General features: G+C 56.8%; 1 protein-coding gene across 3 annotated transcripts in view; it reads right to left on the bottom strand.

The window, feature by feature from the left end:
• The window catches only part of HSPG2 (heparan sulfate proteoglycan 2), a 117,192-nt gene that overhangs the window by 1,347 nt on the left and 95,061 nt on the right, over window positions 1-20,784 (bottom strand). For all 3 annotated transcript variants that reach the window (XM_077970757.1, XM_077970751.1, XM_077970748.1), the window contains 30 exons: window positions 20,602-20,753; window positions 20,059-20,200; window positions 19,821-19,961; window positions 19,361-19,495; window positions 18,920-19,104; window positions 17,380-17,575; window positions 16,930-17,109; window positions 16,389-16,649; window positions 14,373-14,577; window positions 12,819-12,916; window positions 11,961-12,227; window positions 11,097-11,206; window positions 10,748-10,895; window positions 10,549-10,665; window positions 9,775-9,886; window positions 8,929-9,073; window positions 8,740-8,839; window positions 8,493-8,602; window positions 8,260-8,368; window positions 7,267-7,365; window positions 6,656-6,877; window positions 6,108-6,352; window positions 5,530-5,701; window positions 5,305-5,427; window positions 5,138-5,194; window positions 1,104-1,179; window positions 937-1,015; window positions 706-776; window positions 521-604; window positions 19-122 (listed from right to left, as the gene is read on the bottom strand). In XM_077970757.1, the coding sequence (XP_077826883.1) occupies window positions 19-122; window positions 521-604; window positions 706-776; window positions 937-1,015; window positions 1,104-1,179; window positions 5,138-5,194; window positions 5,305-5,427; window positions 5,530-5,701; window positions 6,108-6,352; window positions 6,656-6,877; window positions 7,267-7,365; window positions 8,260-8,368; window positions 8,493-8,602; window positions 8,740-8,839; window positions 8,929-9,073; window positions 9,775-9,886; window positions 10,549-10,665; window positions 10,748-10,895; window positions 11,097-11,206; window positions 11,961-12,227; window positions 12,819-12,916; window positions 14,373-14,577; window positions 16,389-16,649; window positions 16,930-17,109; window positions 17,380-17,575; window positions 18,920-19,104; window positions 19,361-19,495; window positions 19,821-19,961; window positions 20,059-20,200; window positions 20,602-20,753 (4,245 nt within the window). The remainder of the gene's footprint in view (window positions 1-18; window positions 123-520; window positions 605-705; window positions 777-936; window positions 1,016-1,103; window positions 1,180-5,137; window positions 5,195-5,304; window positions 5,428-5,529; window positions 5,702-6,107; window positions 6,353-6,655; window positions 6,878-7,266; window positions 7,366-8,259; window positions 8,369-8,492; window positions 8,603-8,739; window positions 8,840-8,928; window positions 9,074-9,774; window positions 9,887-10,548; window positions 10,666-10,747; window positions 10,896-11,096; window positions 11,207-11,960; window positions 12,228-12,818; window positions 12,917-14,372; window positions 14,578-16,388; window positions 16,650-16,929; window positions 17,110-17,379; window positions 17,576-18,919; window positions 19,105-19,360; window positions 19,496-19,820; window positions 19,962-20,058; window positions 20,201-20,601; window positions 20,754-20,784) is intronic.

The raw sequence follows: 20,784 nt of genomic DNA, 5'->3' as shown, positions 1-20,784 counted from the left end.
AAGGAGCCCCAGACTTACCGATGTAGACGCTGCCCTTGGCGTTGACTGCCACGTTGGGACCTGGGGACCGGCCGCTGACCAGCTCCTCACCGTCGACCTGGATGGAACCTCTGCGGCCCTCCCTGCAATGGACCTGGGTCAGGCCCCTTCCCACAAACTCCCCGGTCCTCCCCAGCGCCACGACAGAGTCCCCTCCCTCTGGCACCGAGATTCCAAACTCAGAAGTCTGTCCCTGTTCCCCAAGCTCTCTTTCCCCCGCTGAACAAGAGATCGGCCCCACGAAGGTAGCTTCCTCGTTTCTGCGCCCAGGTTTCCTCCTGCCCCGAGGGCGCTCGCTTGCCCCCAGCGGCGTGCAGTCTGAGATAGAAGCTTGAGCCCTGGCTGGTGGGTTCTCCCCTCCCCTGGCTTTAAGTTCTGTCTCCACAGAGCTCAATGCCTGCCTCTCTGCCCATGGTCGGGGGCGTCCTGCCCCACTCCAGAACACTGGGTCCCGTCCCGAGTGCCCGGCAGGGTCCCTTACCGCAGTGCTGTCACTCGGTGCCACTCGCCGTCATTGATGGGGTCCTCAGAGACCAGGCGGGCCTCCCCACTACCCAGCTGGTACCTGTAGTCATCCAGGCCCAAGAAGTGTGAGCTGGGGCAGGATGGGGGGGTGGGGTGCTGGGACCAGGGAAGGGAGAGGAAGGGCCAGGTGCCAGGACCCACCTGAAGACAAGGTGCCCATCTTGAAGCCCGAGACTGATGAAGTCCTTGCCTCGGCCGGCCTCTCCCACCTCCTGCCAGGGAAGCACAGGGTCTCTGGGGTCCCCAGCCTGGACAGCGGAGGCTGCCGAGGCCAGGAGGCTCCGCTTTCCCCTCTCCCCACCACTCTGGCCACCAGGAAACCAGCTTCCTGCCCCAGGAGCCCCAAGAGTCTGGCCGGATGCCCACACTCACCACACCCTGCCAGAGCAGGAGGCCATTGGCCGTGCTGGTCCGAACCTCCAGCTCGATGGTCTCGGGCACCTCGGGCAGGCTGCGGAGGAAGAGTGGGTGAGGGGACAGAAGTCCCAGATTCCCGTCCTCCCCATTAGGCCCACGGGCTCTCCCAATGCCCGTCTCACCTCCTGGAGAAGATACGGCCAGGGAAGGCAAGGAAGCCATCATCGTGGAAATATGCTCCGTATTGCCCAGGGGCATCTGCGGGAGAGAGGGGGATGGTGCCACACCTGCCACATCAGGCATCAATCCCCAGTGAGTTCCACTGACCCCCACCTCCACGCCAACATGAAGGACTAGGGGGCTCTGAGCCTGCAGTCCCTGGGGACCCAAGGGAGTTGTCGACAGAATTCAGGGGGCCTGTGACTTTGGATGGGAAAGCATTACACTTCAATTTCACTCACTTCTCACTGAAATTGAGCAGTTCTTTCAATGAGATGTAGGCAAGAAACCAAAGTAGTAGTGGTAGGACCTGCAACTTTGTTACTAGTATTTGCTTATCACATTACAGTAGCTGCAAATATTTCAAAATATCATTTACACATATTGCTGCTTTGAAACTGTGGTAGCTACTGAGACCACGGGATCTTGTTATTTGATGTATTAATAAAGAAGCACACATAGAGCAAGTCAGAAAACTTAAAAAATGTTTTGATTACTTTACTTCAGCATAATTGCTTTCCTTAAATCAATGCATTTTATTTTATTTTGTGCAGTCAACAGGATCCATGTCGGGTGACGCGCCATTCTACTTGCCAAGTTCTGTCTGGCTTTAGCCCTGAAAGTCCTACATCCCAAGAAACCCCTCAGTCTGGAGCTACTGGGATGGTTGGTCACCTTGGACCATGGCAATAAATGATTCAGAGCCTTGATGTTCTCTCCATCTTACAGATGGGCAGGCAGGCTCAGGCGAGTGACTGGCCCAGGATGTGGGGGGAACTAAGATTGCAACCTGGACCTTTTAGCCCTGATGTCCATACTGTGTGTGGCTCTACCACCCCCAGCCCTATCTGTTCACGACCCATCCTACAGGCTGGCAGTGGCCATAGTAGCTCTGGCAGAGGGCAAGAGTAGGGGACCCTCTCCTACCCTCTGCCAAATGATGAGGAGAACGGCTAACATTTACCAAGCACCTACGATGTGCCTGTGCGGTGAGTGTCCCATCCAGCCACAGACACCATTGCATTTAACTCAATCCTTACGACAACCCTATGAATGAAGATTATATATAGATATGTCTTATTTTATTTATTGTTTTGAGATGGAGTCTTGCTCTGTGGCCCAGGCTGGAGTGCAGTGGCACAATCTTTTTTTTTTTTTTTTTTTTTTTTTTTTTAGATGGAGTCTCACTCTGTCACCCAGGCTGGAGTGCAGTGGCGCGATCTCGGCTCACTGCAAGCTCCGCCTCCTGGGTTCACGCCATTCTCCCGCCTCGGCCTCTGAGTAGCTGGGACTACAGGCGCCCGCCATCGCGCCCGGCTAGTTTTTTGTATTTTTAGTAGAGACAGGGTTTCACCATGTTAGCCAGGATGGTCTCGATCTCCTGACCTCGTGATCCACCCGCCTCGGCCTCCCAAAGTGCTGGGATTACAGGCTTGAGCCACCGCGCCCGGCCCAGTGGCACAATCTTGGTTCACTACAACGTCCACCTCCCAGGTTCAAGCAATTCTTCTGCCTTGGCCTCCCAAGTAGCTGGGACTACAGGTGCACACCACCATGCCCGGCTAATTTTTGTACTTTTAGTAGAGATGGTGTTTCGCCATGTTGGCCAGGCTGGTCTCGAACTCCTGATCTCAGGTGATCCACCCACCTTGGCTTCCCAAAGTGTTGGGATGACAGGTGTGAGCCACCGCACCCAGTCTTATTTTTTATTTTTTTGAGACAGGGTCTTGGTCTGTTGCCCAGGCTGGAGTGCAGTGACACAATCTTAGCTCACTACAGCCTCGACCTCCTGGGCTCAAGTGATCCTTCTGCCTCGGCTGGGACCAGAGCCATGTGCACCACACCCAGCTAATTCTTAAATTTTTTGTAGAGATGAGGTCTCCCTGTGTTGCCCAGGTTGATCTTGAACTCCTGGGCTCAAGTGATCCTCCTGCCTGTCTCTCGAGAAGCTGGGACCATAGATGAGCGCCACCATGCCCAGCTACTTTTTGTATTTTTTTGTAGAGACAGGATTTCGCCATGTTGCCCAGGCTGGGCAACTCCTGGGCTCAAGTAATCTGCCCGCCACAGCCTCCCAAACTGCTGGGATTATAGGCGTCAGTCACTACGCCCAGCTGAATATAGTATTTTTTTTTTTTTTTTTTGAGACGGAGTCTCACTCTGTCGCCCAGGCTGGAGTGCAGTGGCCGGATCTCAGCTCACTGCAAGCTCCGCCTCCCGGGTTCACGCCATTCTCCTGCCTCAGCCTCCCGAGTAGCTGGGACTACAGGCGCCCGCCGCCTCGCCCGGCTAGTTTTTTGTATTTTTTAGTAGAGACGGGGTTTCACCGGGTTAGCCAGGATGGTCTCGATCTCCTGACCTCGTGATCCGCCCGTCTCGGCCTCCCAAAGTGCTGGGATTACAGGCTTGAGCCACCACGCCCGGCCTTTTTTTTTTGAGAGGGAGTTTCACTCTTGTTGCCCAGGCTGGAGTGCAGTGGTGGGATCTCGGCTCACTGCAACCTCTACCTCCCATGTTCAAGCGATTCTCCTGCCTCAGCCTCCGGAGTAGCTGGGATTACAGGCATGTGCCACCACGCCCAGCTAATTTTGTGTTTTTAGTAGAGATGGGGTTTCTCCATGTTGGTCAGGCTGGTGTCAAATTCCCGACCTCAGGTGATCTGCCCGCTTCAGCATCCCAAAGTGCTGGGATTACAGGCGTGAGCCACCACGCCCGGCCAGCTGAATATAATATTAACAACAGCTAACATTCTGTACTGACTCTGTACCAGACATTGTTCTAGGCATTTAAAGAGGACTAAGTGGCCAGGTGCGGTGGCTTATGCCCATATTTCCAGCACTTTAGGGGGATGAGGGGGGCAGATCACCTGAGGTCAGGAGTTAGAGACCGGCCTGGCCAACATGGTGAAACCCCATCTCTACAAAAAATACAAAAATTAGCTGGGTGTGGTGGCAGGCACCTGTAATCCCAGCTACTTAGGAAGCTGAGGCAGCAGAATCACTTAAATCTGGGAGGCGGAGGTTGCAGTGAGCCAAGATTGTGCTACTGCACTCTGGCCTGGGTGACAGAGCAAGACTCCACCTTAAAAAAAATGCACTAAGTAATTTTACTCTCACATAAAAGTTTATCCAGATCATTAGGGAAAGATGTTACTCATCTCCATTTTATATGAGGCACAGAGAGGTTAAGTGACTCACCTGAAGTTCCACAGGTAGTAAGTGGGAGAGCTAGGATTTGAACCCAAGCAGGCTGGCTCCAAGTCTATACTCTTAACCACTATACCACTGCCTCGCCTATGATATTAGTGATACATAAGAAGGGATGTGTCTGTAAAGGGGTTAGCACAGTGCCCATAAACATTCAATCAGCATTCACTCTTGACTGTTTCCTTAGCTTTTCAGCAGACAGTGGAATTCTTGGGAAGGAGGGTCTTGCTTTATGCTTCTTTTATTTTATTTTATTTTATTTTTTTTGAGACGGAGTCTCGCTCTGTCGCCTAGGCTGGAGTGCAGTGGCGCGATCATGGCTCGTTGCAAGCTCCACCTCCTGGCTTCACGCCATTCTCCTGCCTCAGCCTCTGAGTAGCTGGGACTATGGGCACCTGCCACCGCGCCTGGCTAATTTTTTGTATTTTTAGTAGAGACGGGTTTTCACCATGGTCTCCATCTCCTGACCTCGTGATCCGCCTGCCTTGGCCTCCCATATATTTACTGCTCCCAGGGCAAGGATGGGCACACAATAGTTTGTTGACTGAATACATGAATACAGAGGAGGAAACTGAGGTCAGAGTGGTTTCAAAGGCCTGCCCAAGGTCACCCAGCCAGTTAAGTGTGGGGCAGGCCCCAGCTCCCCATGGCTGTGGTCTTCATTCTGTCTCTCTGCCCAGCAAGCTCCTCATATAGAGCTGTTTTGCGTACAGGCCAGAACTGAGGGTGTGGGGTAACTGGAAGAGTGAGTTGAGGCTGAAGCTGGGGAGGAGGCCATGGCAAGTACTCACCATTGCCCCCGCTGCCTTCAAGATGCCAGTCGGACTCTGCTATGCCATGTCCAGAGCCTATGGAGAAGGGCAGGGTCCAGTCGGTGGGCACAGACACCCGTGGGTACTATGTCGAGCCCCGGGGCCCCAAGACAGAGATGAAGTGGAGAAAAGCCAGGCCTGGGTACCTTGTTGGCAGCGTGGGCCAGAGAAGCCAGGGAGGCAGAGGCAGCGGGTGCCCTGGCAGGTGCCCCCATGCAAACAAGGTTCACGGAGCTGGCAGGGGTTCTCCTCGTGCTCACACAGGTCTCCTGTGGACCAGGGCAGAGGCGAGTGGGTGGGTGGGCATGGGCTGGAGGTGTTGCTGACCACCTGTGCCCCTCCCCTCCGGTGCCCTGGGCAGGCTTTCCCACCTTTGAATCCATCTCGACACAGGCACTGGAACTCATACTCGCCAGCGGGCATGCACGTGGCACCATGTTGGCATGGCTGGCGCTCACATGGGGAGCTGTCATAGCACTGCCCGATGCCCTGGCTGCCTAGGAAACTGTAGGTGAGGTCCAGCCGTTTGCCATTCACTGACACCTGTGGGGACAGGGACACTGAGGGACTAAAGGGACATGGGAGGCAGAGGCCCAGGTGTACCAGCAGGGAGAAGAATACAGCAGAAGGCAGCTGGGAGCCCACACTGGGCCCTGAGTGGCAGCATGGATTCTCGGTGTGGGGAGGGAGGCACAGGAGTTGAGTGCCTACTGTGTGCCAGAAACATTCATCCGTCAGTGCAGACAATCCTCTGCCCAACCCTTCAAGGTATGTGTAATCATGCCCATTTTACAGAGGAGGAAACTGAGGCTCAGAGGTATAGCATCCTGGCCCAGGGCCCATGGTGGTTACAGGTGGAGGGGCCCAGTGCCAAGGTGCTGGGAGAGCCGAGGGAGGCGCAAGGTTTGGCACCCCTCCCCTCCGCTTGTCCCGAGGAGGCTCCTCTTACCTCGCCCACACAGCCGCGGAAGTGAGCGCTCATGTTGGTGGCTGGGGACAGTGGCACGGAAGGCTCCACGCCCCCCAGGTAGAGCAGGGTGTGCAGGTTGAGGCCCTGGCTCTTGCCGGGCGAGGAGCGCAGCACAGGGCGTCCACCATTCACCCGCAGGCTGCCGTCCTTGTTGAGACGCTCTGCAGACACGCGGTGCCAGCGGCCCAGGGCCAGCGGCTCGGCGCTCCGCAGAACAGCCAGCCCTGGAGAGGATACCAGGCAGGGTTGGGCACATGGGGGCACACGGGGCTCCCTGCCCTCTCCACCACAAACAGGGCCCTGAGCAGATGGGGAATGCCCTACAGCCTTCTGTATTCCAGATGAGGAGCCCACGGCTCAGAGAGGGCTAGGGACTGGCCTCAAGTGACACAGAGACGAAAGGCATGGGAAGAGGGGACTCGGCCTGATCCCTGCATTTATCCCCCCACGCCTCCCTGGGGCTTGGAGAGTCGAGGGGGGCACAAGGCTTGGAGTACAGAGCCCCGCATTTGGTGCTGGGTGCCTACCTGACCCTAGCTCGTAGCGGAATTCCAGGTGGCCGCCCACCATCGCCAGGGACACGAAGTCCTCCACAGGCCCGCTCTTCCCCCCGCTGAACAGCAGGACCCCGTCAGGGGCGAGTGGCTTGAACTCCACGTCCAGGCGTAGCTCATGGTGTGTGTTGGTGAGAGCGGGCAGCGCCAGGTAGGAGCCAGCACCCGACAGTGAGGGGGTGGTCACCGTCACACCTGCAGCAGCCACAGCTCAGCTAAGGAAGTGGGGATCCTGGACCCTTGGGTGGGGTCCAGCTACTCTGCCTTCCTCTGGGATCCCTGCCTGCCTCACTCCCCCGGCCCAGAGGCTCAGGACCAGCTGGCACTAGCTACAGCGGCATAGGAGCCCCCCTGCCCTTGCAGACTGGCCTGGGAGGAGCTCCAATATGACAGGGGTCCTCTTTGGGGGCCCTCACTCACTAAGGGATTCAGCCTGGGCAGACACGTGACCAGGTGACTTTGAGATCCTCTGGGTCGGGCATCGTTTTATCATCCGTAGGGGCCCATCACAGCTTCAGAGTGCCCCACCCAGCCTCCCCGGCTGACACTGGGACTCTGAGGGTCACTGGCCTGGCTCCACTCACCTTCCTCACACCGCAACCCCGAGCGGCCCAGGTGGCAGCGGCAGGTGTAGCCTCGACCATCAGGCCGGTTCACACAGGTGGCGTCGGGCCCACAGGCCTCTGGGGGGCACACAGGCCAGTGAAAAGGACATGGAGGTGACTCTGGAGGGAGGGGGGCCCTGATGCCAGAGCCCTGCCCATCACACCCCGGGGGGCTCGGCTAGTGAGGGCCAGGCCAGCCTCCTGGGAGGCCTTGGAGGAGGGAACTGAGGAGAGTAAGGTGGGAGCCAAAAGAGGCCATGGGGAGGACTGCGGGGGAAGCAGTAGAGGGACTCTGTGTCTGCAGGTTCTTCAGAGACTGGACCTGGATAACAGTGTTGGGTTGGGGGGGGCACCTGGTGGTGGGTAATGGGGTGGGCACCTCGGTATTAAGATGGGACTGGGGGCTGGGCATAGGGGCTTATGCCTGTAATCCCAGCACTTTGGGAGACCAAGGCAGGTGGATCACCTGAGGTCAGGAGTTCAAGACCAGCCATGGCCAACGTAGTGAAATCCCGCCTCTACTAAAAATACAAAAAACTAGCCAGGGGTGATGGTGGACACTTGTAATCGCAGCTACTCAGGAGGCTGAGGCAGGAGAATCACTTGAACCCAAGAGGCAGAAGTTGCAGTGAGCTGAGATCGTGCCACTGCACTCCAGCCTGGGCAACAAGAGCGAAACTTCGTTTCAAAAAAAAAAAGAAGATGGGGCTAGGGGTGGGGGAGTGTCTGGGTGGCGGGGTAGTGGTAAGAATCTGGTCAGCAGGGATGGAGGAGAGGAAGCAGCCGTGACGGGGCGAGGGCCCCTGGGTAGCAGAGATGGGGGATGGGTACATGGGAGGAGTGGTGAGTGCTCAGGTAAGAGTGGGGTGTGTGGAAGTGCCCCGGTGGTGGAGATGGTGGTGGGTATGGGGAGGCAGCAAAGGGAAGAGGCAGGCCCTGGGGTGACAGCGACTGGCGTTGGGGGGTGCGTACCTGGATGGCAGTGCAGGGCCTGTGAGTGCTCACAGCGGCTCCCGGTGAAGCCAGCTGGGCAGACGCACATGTAGCTGCTGCTCTCGGAGTCATGGCACTGACCACCATTCTGCAAAGCAGCCCCCAGAAATAAGGCCGAGAACATTCAGTCCACCCCATAATCCCCACAGGGGCCAGCCATGGCTGGGGGCGGAGGCCACGGCAGCCAGGTGGTATGTGCGGTGTGGGGTCACCTGGCAGGGCCGGTCCCGACAGGTGGGGCAGTGGGAGATGCCGTGCGCCGTGAGGTTGAGGTCGTGGAAGATGATCTCCTCACCCTGGATGCGCAGGTCCCGGACACAGCCTGGGAGGTGAGTGGGCAGGATGAGCACAGGGCAGGGTGTCCCAGCCCACACCTTCGGTGCCCTCCCAGGCTCTCCAGGGCTCTTCCAGCCAGCTAGGTAAGGCCTAGCCTCAGCTGGAGGTGGCGTGGGGGCTCACCTATGAAGCCGCTGCTCAGCCCCACCTTGGGGATGGCACCATAGTCAGGGTAGCCGCCCAGGTAGAGCTCCTCGTTCAGGTCCAGGCCCTGGAACTTGCCCTGGGGAGGTGGGGAAGTCAGGAATGGCAACAGAGGCTGGGCAGGGGCGGGATGAGGGCTGGAAGTAGTAGGATGGGGTTGGGTCTCACCTGGGAGGTCCCATTGACCGGGGCCAGGTCACCCACAATCAGGGAGCCCTGGGTGAGGCTGCGCAGCAGGGTCACGGTGTGGAAATGGCCCAGGGCCAGTGGCGTGGGGTGGCGGATGGTGGCCATGCCTGAGCCTGCATCGAACCTGCTCCGTGGGGCAGGCCAGGGCAGGAGAGATGGATAGGGGATTCGGAAGAAGGGCTAGGGGGGCCCAGTCGGACAGAGGGGCCCCAGAGGAGGGATGTCACCAATTCCTGCAGTCCCAGCCCTGGGGCTGTTCCAGTTCCTGTCCCTGTCTTGTCCTCCCACCCCAAGACTCATCCCCTAGATCTTCTCTCCCCACATCCTTTCGCTGGGAGCTTTTCCAGAGCAGCCCACAGGGACCCCAGGCTCAGGGCCCTGCAGCCTAGCACCTGGCCTCCCTGTTCCTCTGAGGACTCCTCTCTCCCTGAGATCACCTTGCTTCTCTGTTTATGGCTTGTTTACTCTTCCCCAACGAGAATACACCTTCCCACAAGAGCCAGAATTTGGTCTGTTTTGTTTTACCTGTATCAGTGCCTGGCACACATGGGGTGCTCAGCAAATAAGTGATGCATGCATGAATGAATGCATGAATGAATGAATGAATGAATCCTGGCCTGCAGCAGTCCCAAGCCTGAGGTTGCACCCTCCTCCACCTGACTGGCATACTATTCCTACTCCAGCAGACTGGGTGGTCACCAAGGGGAACGGCCACATTTTCTCCTTCCTCCAGATCTCCTTTGCATAATGGAGCCCAGGGTAGTGCTTGCCAGACCAAAGCCCTGTGTCCAGTCCCCCTATACATGGGGAGGCTGGGGGTCTCACCGGAACTCGGGCCTTCCCCCCACGAGGCCGAAGGAGATGAAGTCGGGCTGCCGGTTGGCCAGGTTGGTGGGGCTCCCTGGGACTCGCTTCTGCCCATTGTACAGCAGCATCCCTGGATGGGCACCACTGTGTAAGGGGCCTCCCATCCAGCCACAGGCTCCCCATCCTCCCCCACCCTAGAAATGACCCAAGCTCTTGAGCCTGTCCACTCTCGGAACCTGTCCCTCCCTCTGGCACTCCTCACACAGACAGGGCCGTCTCACTATCTCAGGGCTGGTGCCTCAAATGCAAGGGCCTTACTGAGCACCCCTAGAAAGAAACTGAATTTGCTTCACACACATTGGAGTCTCCCTCAAGCGGGAGAGGGAGGCAGAGACTCACCCGAGTAGAGAAGGAGGCCTGGACAGTGAAAGTCAGAGACCCGTAAGAGACGAGAGAAAGAGAGGAGGAAAGGGTGAGATGGAGGCAGGGGAAGGAGAAAGGAGCAGAGATGGGGAGAGGAAGCTGGGACAGGAGGACTGGGGGTGATGCCCTGGTGGCAGAGGAGCCACGGGGAGGCTGGAGATATCAAAGAGGCAGGGATGGAGAAGTGGGGAGGCGCGAGAGAAGGTATGCCAGGGCGGAGGCCCAGAGGTCTGGGGGCTTCTGGAGAGGGAGGGCTGAGGGATTGGGGCAGGACTGAGGGGCAGCCAGGGCTCAAGCCATGATGGCAGTTACTCCACGAGGTCCCTCAACCCAGGCCCGTCCACCCCGCAAATGAACCCTCCTGCTCACCATCGGCTGAGTCGGGCCGGAAGGTGATCTTGATCTCGAACTTCCTGTAGGCATCCTTGATGGTGGGCAGCGGTAGGAAGGAGTAGGGGGTCTGTGTGAAGTAGGGCACCACCCGCTCTGCCGGCAGAGAGCACAGTTGGAGACCCTGCCAGTCAGGGAGTGGGCAGGGCACTGCCAATTCTTGGGGGTGATATTTTACCTGGCACCTGCAGGTGGGCAAAGGCTTTGACCTTGCCCTGGCGGTTAGTGGCAGTGCAGACGTAGGTGCCCGCGTCCTGGGGTCGGACTGAGGGCAGCGTCAGCATGTTGTTCTCCAGACGGCTGTCAGGTGGCAGGCTGCCATCCAGCTGCAAACACACCAGCACTGAGGGCCCTGGCCTTGGCCCACAGCTCCAGGGGCCTGCCTCCCATCTGTGCCTCAGGCCCACCTTCCAATATTGTGCATTTACTCTTGGCCAAGCCTGTGCCACATCCTGGGGACACTGAGATGCTTCAGACCTGGTCCCAGCCCCCCAGGGATGCCTGCTGGTTCCCTCTCCAGTGCTTACCTTGCTCCAGCTGATGTCAGGAGTGGGGTAGCCTGAGGCTATGCAGGGGAAGACAGCTGCAGAACCAGCAGGCACACGGACTTCTTGGGGCATTGAGATCTGGGGCAAGGCTGAGAGGCATGGAAGAGACATAGGCCATCAACATGACAGTCACAGATGTGTGCCCAGCCTGCACCCTGATTCGTTTCATCCTCACACCACCCCTTGAAGGGAGCCACTACATTCCATTTCACAGATGAGGAAATTATGGCTTAGAGGGGGAAAAGTGGCTGTTTGCTCTTTGCTGGGCAGAGTCAGGGTTCAGGGCCAGATCCATGTCACTCCACAGCCTGAGACCTCTTCAACATGCCTGGGCAAAAAATTGTGCAGCCCTCTGGGGACCTGAGAAGTGCGTACTAGGGACAGTATAGGTAAGAAAGTTTGGAGGCAAGTCACAGGGCTTGGGGTAAAAAGGAATTGCCTTTAAAGAACACACAGTGTTTGTGTCTGCCCTGCATCTGTTGTCCTTGTTTTACACTCTATTAGGTCTGTTTGTTGTCTGGGTTATGTCTCTGCCCTCAGACCATGCTGCAAGTCTCTCCCAGCAGAGCAGGCACTCCCTGCCGATGAGGACAAGGTTTCTTTTTTCTTCTTGATGCTCTATGGCCTAGCTCTCTCCCTGTACATTCCAGGCTACCCTGGGGGAATCTCACTTTTATCCCCTGCTGCTGCCACCTGTTATGAAACCTGCCCCTTAAATACACACAATGGAAAATATCCCAAGCGAACAGAAAGGAAGAGCAGAGCGGGCAGGCAGAAGATGACGGCAGGAGAAGCCCCAGCCCCACTCACTGCCCCCCAACAAAAGTCCCCACCAGCCTTCACCTTGCACAAGCAGCAGCACGTGGGATTGTGTGGTGCCGGCTGCGTTGGTGGCAGTACAGCGATACTGTCCCGCATCAGCCAGCTCTACGTGGGCAATCCTGACGACGCCTCCGCTCTGCACAATGCCAGGCCGCAGGTGCCCTCCAACTTTGCTCCATGTCACTTGAGGCTTGGGGTCTCCCAGTGCTAGGCATTCGAACTCCACAGCGTGGCCGACCACCACGGTCTGCACAGATGTCCGGATGTTGATGAGCACTGAGGGCAGGGCTGGGGAGGAGGGAGGCGGAGGTCCAGTGAGATCAGTCACTGCAGACCCGGCCCGAGGGAGGCCATAGACTGCCCAAAGAAAGGTGAGCACTGAAGCTCCAGCATTCATTCGTTCCTCATTCGCTTTTTCATGCATTCACTCACAAACACACTCACTTGTCAGGTCTTATGCATTTACACGTGTCCACTTATTCTTTTGTTTTTTTAGAGACAGGGTCTTGGCTGTATTCACAGGTGTGATCACAGCTCACTGCAACCTAGAACTCATGTGCTCAAGCAATGCTCCCAATTTAGCCTCCTGAGTAGCTGGGACCACAGGTGTGTTCCACCATGCCCAGTTCACACTGATTCAATCTTCATCAGTTCATCTGAGCACTCACACACTCCACCCATATCCTTCTTCCCTCCCTTGAAGTATTTATCAAGCCCCTTTTACTCTATGCTAGACACAAGCTAGGCAAAATAGAATATTTCTCTTTATTCTGACACATTTAGGGGGATTCCTGGGGAACAGGATCTGGGCTCTGTGCCTCTCTCCCTTTCTCATCTCTGTTCCCTACTCTTAGCAGAGGCCTGAAGCCACCCTCCTACCTTGGACAACCAGCTGAGCACTGGCCTGGGCCTGCCCCCAAGGTCCATGGGCCTGGCAAATATATGTCCCTTGACAGCTCTGGTCCAAGTTCTGGATTCTGTAAAGAAAAAATAATAAGACATCAGGAAAATGAAAACATTTGATAGAATGCTTTGCAATTGGGCTGGGCACAGTGGCTCATGCCTGTAATCCTAGCACTTTGGGAGGCTGAGGCAGGCGGATCACTTGAGATCAGGAGCTCGAGACCAACCTAGCCAACATGGTGAAACCCTGTTTCTACTAAAAATACAAAAATTAGCCAGGCGTAGTGGCGCATGTCTATAATCCCAGATACCTGGGAGACTGAGGCATGAGAATCACTTGAACCCGGGAGGCGGAGGTTGCGCCATTGCACTCTAGCCTGGGTGACATAGTGAGACTCTGTCTCAAAAAAAAAAAAAAAAAAAAAAAAAGAATGCTTTGCAATTGTGTGGGCGTTAAAAACTGACGAAGAACAGCACAAAGTGTTGCATTCTAGTTTCCCAATAACCACTAGAGGTAGGCAGGCAGGTTGGGGGGCACCACACCCATTTTGGACAAAGACCTTATGGTCTAGGGCTCAAGATTACAATTATCAAGCAGCAGAGCTGAGATCTGGGGTCATTCGTACATTTCTGGCCCCAGGGTCTGTTCTCTTTCCTCCACTAATAATAAATATGAATGGGCCACTGTTTACTGAAGGCCTTCCAAGCACCAAGCACTGGGCAAGTGCTTTAGATAATCTTTCAGTCTTTTTTCTTTTTGAGATAGAGTTTTGCTCTTGTCGCCCAGGCTGAAGTGCAATGAATGGTACGATCTCAGCTCACTGCAACTTCTGCCTCCTGGGTTCAAGCAATTCTCCAGTCTCAGCCTCCCGAGTAGTTGGGATTACAGGTGACCACTACCACGCCCAGCTAGTTTTTGTATTTTTAGTAGAGACAGGGTTTAGCCATGTTGGCCAGGCTGGTCTCAAACTCCTGACCTCAGGTGATCCACCAGCCTCGGCCTCCCAAAGTGCTGGGATTACAGGCGTGAGCCACCGTGCCTGGACCTCATTCAGTCTTTTTTTTTTTTTGAGACGGAGTTTCACTCTTGTTGCCTAGGCTGGAGTACAATGGCACTATCTTGGTTCACTGCAACCTCCGCCTCCCAGGTTCAAGCGATTCTCCTGCCTCAGCCTCCCTAGTAGCTGGGATTACAGCCACGTGCCACCATGCCCGGCCAATTTTGTATTTTTAGTAGAGACGGGGTTTCTCCATGTTGGTCAGGCTGGTCTTGAACTCCTGACCTCAGGTGATCCACTCGCCTCGGCCTCCCAAAGTGCTGGGATTACAGGCGTGAGCCACTGCGCCCAGCCTCATTCAGTCTTATATAACCCATCGTACAGCTGAGAACACTGAGGCTCAGAGAGGTAAAGTGATGTGTCCAAGGACAGTGCTTCATGTTACGCCCCCTGGGGCAGGTGCTTTAACTCTGCTCACTGTGAGCTTTGGGCTGTGCTGCCCAAGTCCAGTCCTGCCCCCAGACCCACTTACCGGAGCACCCCATCCTGCACGCTGTGACCCGGAGGCAGCTGACCCCCTTCCTTGAACCAACGGAGCTGGGTACCCCGGTCGCTGGGCACAGCACAGTGGAATTCAACGCTGGCCCCGATGCTCTTGGTCTCTAGCTGAGGAGTGACCTGCACGGTGGGCGTGGACCCTGCTGGGATGGAGGTGGCAGGGAGAGAGCCGGGAGGGCCTGCGGGGACATGTATGAGGTTCTGCAGGTACATGTGTGTGATGTCCCTGATGTCCCTCCGGGGACCCAGGAAACCCCCAGCCCAACATTCAAGGAATGTTCTCCTGATAGCCTCTCTGACCAGGGAAAAAAGCCCCTTCAGTGGCAGATTCATTCATCTGCACTCGCAGCCGCCATTCTGCCAACACGGATAAGGGCCTGTGGAGAGCTGGGCTCTGTTTCCACAGCTCTTCGCTTCTGGGTGGGGAGGGTAGGCCACGAAAAGAGTGGGAGGGACTCAGACTTTTTTTTTTTTGAGATGGAGTCTTGCTCTGTCCCCAGGCTGGAGTGCAGTGGCATGATCTCGGCTCACTGCAACCTCTGCCTCCCGGGTTCAAGCGATTCTCCTGCCTCAGCCTCCCGAGTAGCTGGGACTACAGGTGCCCGCCACCACGCCTGGCTAATTTTTTTTTTTTTTTGTATTTTAGTAGAGACGGGGTTTCACCATGTTGCCCAGGCTGGTCTTGAACTCCTGAGCTCAGGCAATTCGTGAGCCTCGGCCTCCCAAAGTGCTAGGATTACAGGCATGAGCACCACGCCCGGCCAGACTCAGACATTTTAAGGAAGGACAGCAAAGCCTATTCTGCCTGCAGTTTAAATAAGAGAATCCAGGGACTTGGCCATGGCAAAGACACCTACACGTGCAGGGGACAGATGGGAGGCGGGGGCAGATGCATATTGTCCCCATTTACTAAGTGCCTACTGTGAACCACAGTTTTACATCTGTGTTTACCTCTGTGTACCTTTCCAACTCAGCCTACGTGGTTGGCATTGTTCTCTCCACTTTACAGATAAACTGAGGCTCAGGCCGAGCGTGGTGGCTCACTCTTATAATCCCAGCACTTTGGGAGGCTGAGGTGGGTGGATCACTTGAGGTCAGGAGTTCGAGACCAGCCTAGCCAACATGGCAAATCCTCTTCTCTACTACAAACACAAAAATTAGCCAAGCATGGTGGTGCATGCCTGTAGTCTCAGCTACTCAGGAGGCTGAGGCACGAAAATCGCTTGAACCCGGGAGATGGAGGTTGCAGTGAGCCGAGATCGTGCCATTGCACTCAAGCCTGGGTGACAGAGTGAGATTCTGTCTCAAAAAAAAAAAAAAAAAGAAAAAAAAAAAGAAACTGAGGCTCAAAAAGATTCAGTGACTTGGCCAAGGTTGCACAGCCAGCAAATGGCCAAGCTATGCTTTGAACCCAGGTCTGAGTCCACAGTCCAGGCCCGTGACCAGAGGGCTACATGCTGTGCTACTTTAAGAGTTTGGGCCCAAAAGCTCTCATTTGTATCATTGATGCAAGAGGCCATGGAAATGCTGGGCCTTCTGAAGATCCACTGAAGCCCTGGGCGTGCCGGGGGTGGGCGCTCCTGTCACTCATTCACTGTTGTCCCTGTCAAGCATTTACCCAGCCCATCCTGGGCCGTGTCGCCCTCAATTAAGCCCAGGGCTGCTGAGATGCCTGGGTCCAGGCCCTGCCCTGAGCATTCTCACTGCCTGGCAGGGGAGGCTGGCTGGGGTGCTTACGTACACAGAATGGTTTCCTTCGGCAGTGCCAGGGCTGTGCCAAAGGTGGGGAGCAGCCGTGAGAGCTAGAGGAGCTGAGCACACGTGATGGAGGGCTTCCTGGACCTGCCTTGGGCCCCAGAGAACAGGGGAGATGAGGGCATTCCAGGTGGGGTTATGGAGGGAGGCCTTCCCACCTGAGTCTGCCTAGCTGGGTCATCGAAGGGCCAAGAGGAAAGGTGACCCCCTTAAACCCTGAGCCGGGGCTGCTTACCTTGGACGAGCAGCTGGGCAAAGGCCTCGGCTGAGCCCACCTTGTTGGTGACCCGGCAGCGGTAGCGGCCTGAGTCCTCAGGGGCTGCACGCTCGAAGTGCAGCAGCTCGTTCCTGGCAGTAGCCCTCCCAGGAAGGCTGCTGCCCACGCGGCTCCACTGGAAGGTGAGTGGGGGTGTCCCGTGAGCCAGGCACTGGAGCTGTACCGTCTCCCCTGCCTGCACCGAAGCGTGCTCTGGGACCGTGGTGGCATACGGTGGGCCTGGGTAGGGGGACACAGAGGTCAGGATGGGGGAGGGCAAAGGTCAGAATGGCAGCAGGTCATTGGATCCAGGTGTCCAGGAAAACTGAATGGTGAGCCCAGAGGACCGGGGATAAGGAAAGCAAAGGTCCCAGGTGGGGTGTCGGGCAAGGGCAGGCTCTGGGACCCTGCTGTGCCTGGAGACCTCTGGATGGGGTTCCTGGGGTTCTGTGTGGGGTGGAGCCTCATTGGGGAGCTCATATCTCCATTTGGTGCAGACAAAGAAGGGATGAGGCCTTACTCTCCACGTGCAGGATGATGGTGGCCTCAGCGTGCCCAGCAGGGCTAGTGGCATTGCAGATGTACTGGCCCGAGTCCTGCTGGGCTACCCGGGGTATGATGAGTGTGTCACCTTCCAGCCGGTGCTGCCAGGGTAGTGGGGAACGCAGCTTGGACCAGTGGATGGTGGGCGCGGGGCTGCCTGTGGAGTTGAATGGAAGATGACAGAAGTCACTGGGCTACCTCAGGGAGCCGCAGAGGGTGGCTGTGGTGAGGAAGGGCCCTGGGTGATCCTGTCCCTCTATGGGACCCCAGCTGGGTTCCTCAGCCATCACTGGGGGATGCTAGCAACACGGTCTCCCCGTACTCCCCACCCCTGGGCATGACATCATCTCTAGATCACATGTGCCTACATTTCAGACCCCAGGGCATCCCTGCCCTGCCAGCCCTATGTGCCAGTCCCTGGCCACACCTGTGGCCGAGCAGCGCAAGGTGGCCGTGTGTCCAGCCTCCACAGTCAGCTCAGCTTCCTCAGCTTGGACCTGAGGGGCCCCGGGGGCCATGGCGCCTGTGTCCACGATCACCTCCACCTGCTTCTGTGCTGTGCCCAGTGCATTCTGAGCAAGGCACACGTAAGTGCCCGCATCTGATGGTTTAGCTGATGAAATCTGGGAGAAAGCAAGGAGGCTGGTTATGTGGGTACTGAGTGGGGACTTTGATGTCAGCCCCAGCTCTGGCTTGGTTTTCCCTATTTCCTCTACCTGCCTTGGTATTTATTTATTTATTTATTTATTTTTGAGACAGGGTCTTACTCTGTTGCCCAGGTTGGAGTGCGGTGGCATCGTCCTGGCTCATTGCAACCTCTGCCTCCCGGGCTCAAGCAATCCTCTCGCCTCAGCCTCCTGAATAGCTGGGACTACAGCTGCCATACCTGGCTAATTTTTATGTGCTGCCATAAAAATTATGTGCTGCCATACCTGGCTAATTTTTAATTTTATTTTTATTTTTAATTTTTATTTATTTATTTATTTTGAGATGGAGTCTTGCTCTGTCTGGTCCAGGCTGGAGTGCAGTGGCGTGATCTTGGCTCACTGCAGCCTCTGCCTCCCTGTTTCAAGCAATTCTCCTGCCTCAGCCTCCCGAGTAGCTGGGACTACGGGTGTGTGCCACCACACCCAGCTAATTTTGTACTTTTTTTTTTTTTTTTTGGGACAGGGTCTCACTCAGCTCTGTCACTCAGGCTGCAGTGCAGTGGCACAATCTCGGCTCACTGCAAGCTCCGCCTCCCAGGTTCACGCCATTCTCCTGCCTCAGCCTCCTGAGTAGCTGGGACTACAGACACCCGCCACCATGCCCAGACTTTTTTTTTTTTTTTGTATTTTTAGTAGAGACAGGGTTTCACCATGTTAGCCAGGATGGTCTTGATCTCCTGACCTCGTGATCCACCCGCCTCAGCCTCCCAAATTGCTGGGATTACAGGCGTGAGCCACCGCGCCCCGCCTAATTTTGTATTTTTAGTAGAGATGGGGTTTCACCATGTTGGCCAGGCTGGTCTCGAACTCCCGACCTCAGGTGATCCACCCACCTCGGCCTCCCAGGCTGGTCTTGAACTCTTGGGCTCAAGTGATCTTCCTGCCTTGGCCTCCCAAAGTGCTGGGATTACAGGCACGTGCCACCATGCCTGGCCCTTTCCTTGGTTTTTAGCTCTCCCATCTGGTTGCTTGAGGGCTCATCCTCATGACACCCCATTAGTCCATCCATCCACTTGGCCTTCGACCCACCCTCCCATCCTTCCACTCATTCTTTCTTCCTTCTCCTACCTTCCTTCTCTCTACCCTCTCATCTTCCAGTCTATTCGCCATCCACCCATTCCATCCCATCCCATTCCTCCCTTCCTCTCTCCATCCACTCATCACCACCCGCCCATCTACTACTATCTCCTCCAAACACCTGCTCACGGCTGGGCCCTGGACTGGGCCTCAGACCCAGCGAGGCACCAGCCCCAGCTTCACCTGCAGCACTGCGCGGCTGTCCATGAGCCCATATGTCCGCTGCTCCAACTTGGCAGGGGCGCTGCTGACCCGGGTCCAACGAGCAGAGGAGCGGGGCTCCCCGGCACTGACACACTCCAGGGTGACAGCCTTTCCCACTTTCACCCACACGGGGCCCTCGGGGAGCACGGACACTGTAGGGGGCCCTGTGCGGAGGAATGACAACCACTGACGCACAGGCAGGGCTCTGCTGGTCACCCACACTGCCATGGTCTCCAGCTTAGTAAGTGCTGGGTGGGCACCTGTCTCCACACCGCACTGAGGCGGAAACTGAGGCTCAGACAGGGAGAATGCCCAAGACAGAGTCAGTGGTAGAAGGAGGATTTAAACTTGGAGGCTCTGAGCTGAGAATCAGGGCTGGAAACAGGAGGGCAGAGCCCCACAGAGTCAACGTCCCCTCACCGTGCACACTGAGGTTCACCACACTCTGGGCCACGCCGTAGGCATTGGAGGCCACGCAGCGGTAGGTGCCATGGTTGCTGGGCCGGGTGCCCACGATGGTGATGATGGAGCCATTGGGACTGATGTGGACGTTGTCTGTAAGGTTGCATGGGGGAGGGTGAGAGAAGGACTTGGTCCTTCTCGTGTCTTGGTGCTGCCAGCCTGTGCCCCTGGGCCCACGCCTCCAACCCCTCCGGCCTGGGTGTGTCCAGCTCACAGAGTCCCAGAGAGCAGAAGGTAACAAAGGCCTTGGAAACTCCTGGGTCCAGCGCCCTCGCCATACAGAGATGGGAAGGGCCTTACTCAGGGCCACACCATGAATGTGGGGCATCCAGACTTCCACCCCACCCTTGCACAGTGGGGATGACGGCACCCCCACACCTGCCCCCGGCTTGCCCACCTGCCTGCCAGCCTGGCTCACCCTCCAGCTCCTGGTTCCGGGTCTTCCACTCGAGGCTGATGGGGACTGCTCCATCATGGATGAGGCACTTGAAGCTGGCATCCTGGCCCTGCTGCACGGTGCTGCTGGGCGGGTCGATGGAGATGACCGGGCTCCTAAGGCCTGGGGCCAAAGGGGCAGAGGGCTGGGCTCAGCAGGGGTGGGCTCAGCTTCAGGGCCCTCCCCTTCCCCCCTTGCCCATGGCATCTGCCGTACTCACGGTAGGAAGACCCCTCGCTGGGTGGGACGGTGACTGTGAAGGAGGCTTCTTGCTCAGGGCCTGGGCCACCAGCTGCACGACACACATACTCGCCTGAGTCAGCAGGGGAGACCTGGTGGAGCCGCAGCTGGGAGCCATGGGTCTGTCAGAGCAGCGAGGGGACAGTTATCAGGGCAAAGTCCCTGGGACAAGAAATGTCCCCAAGCCCACCTGTGCCGGTGCCCAAGAGTTCTCTCGGGAGCCCAGGGCCCCAGCTGGCAGGGCTGACGGAAGCTTTGTTCCCAGAATCCTAGAAGTCCAACCCACTAACTTTACAGTGGCCCAGCAACTTAACTTAACTGAGGCCCAGGAAATGATTCAGCTGCAGAGCCAAGCGAAAAACCCAGGTCTCCTGATTTGCAGGCTGGTGAACTCGTCCCCCAAAAGTATTTTATCCCCCGGGGTACCCAAGCAGGCTGGTGTTTGCATGAGGTTTGGGTGCAGAAAGCAACTGCAGGTCTAACCTTGCCTGCCCTGGAATCCTCCCCATCCTGGCCCCTGTACCTGGTGCCGGGCGGGGAGGCTGCCCCCGCGCTTGTACCACGTGACCTGGGCATGGGCCTGCCCGGGCACCACACAGTTCAGATCCAGAGTCTGCCCTTCAGTCACGTGTGAAGAGGAAGCCTCGATGTAGATGGGCTGGGCCAGTCCTGGAGCTGTGGGCACAGGGGGTGGGTGAGAGAGGCC

The sequence above is a fragment of the Macaca mulatta genome, chromosome 1 (assembly GCF_049350105.2).
Source record: "Macaca mulatta isolate MMU2019108-1 chromosome 1, T2T-MMU8v2.0, whole genome shotgun sequence".
Classification (NCBI taxonomy): Eukaryota; Metazoa; Chordata; class Mammalia; order Primates; family Cercopithecidae; genus Macaca; species Macaca mulatta.
The sequence above is the reverse complement of the archived record's forward strand: the minus strand, read 5'-3'. Positions and strand labels throughout refer to the sequence as shown.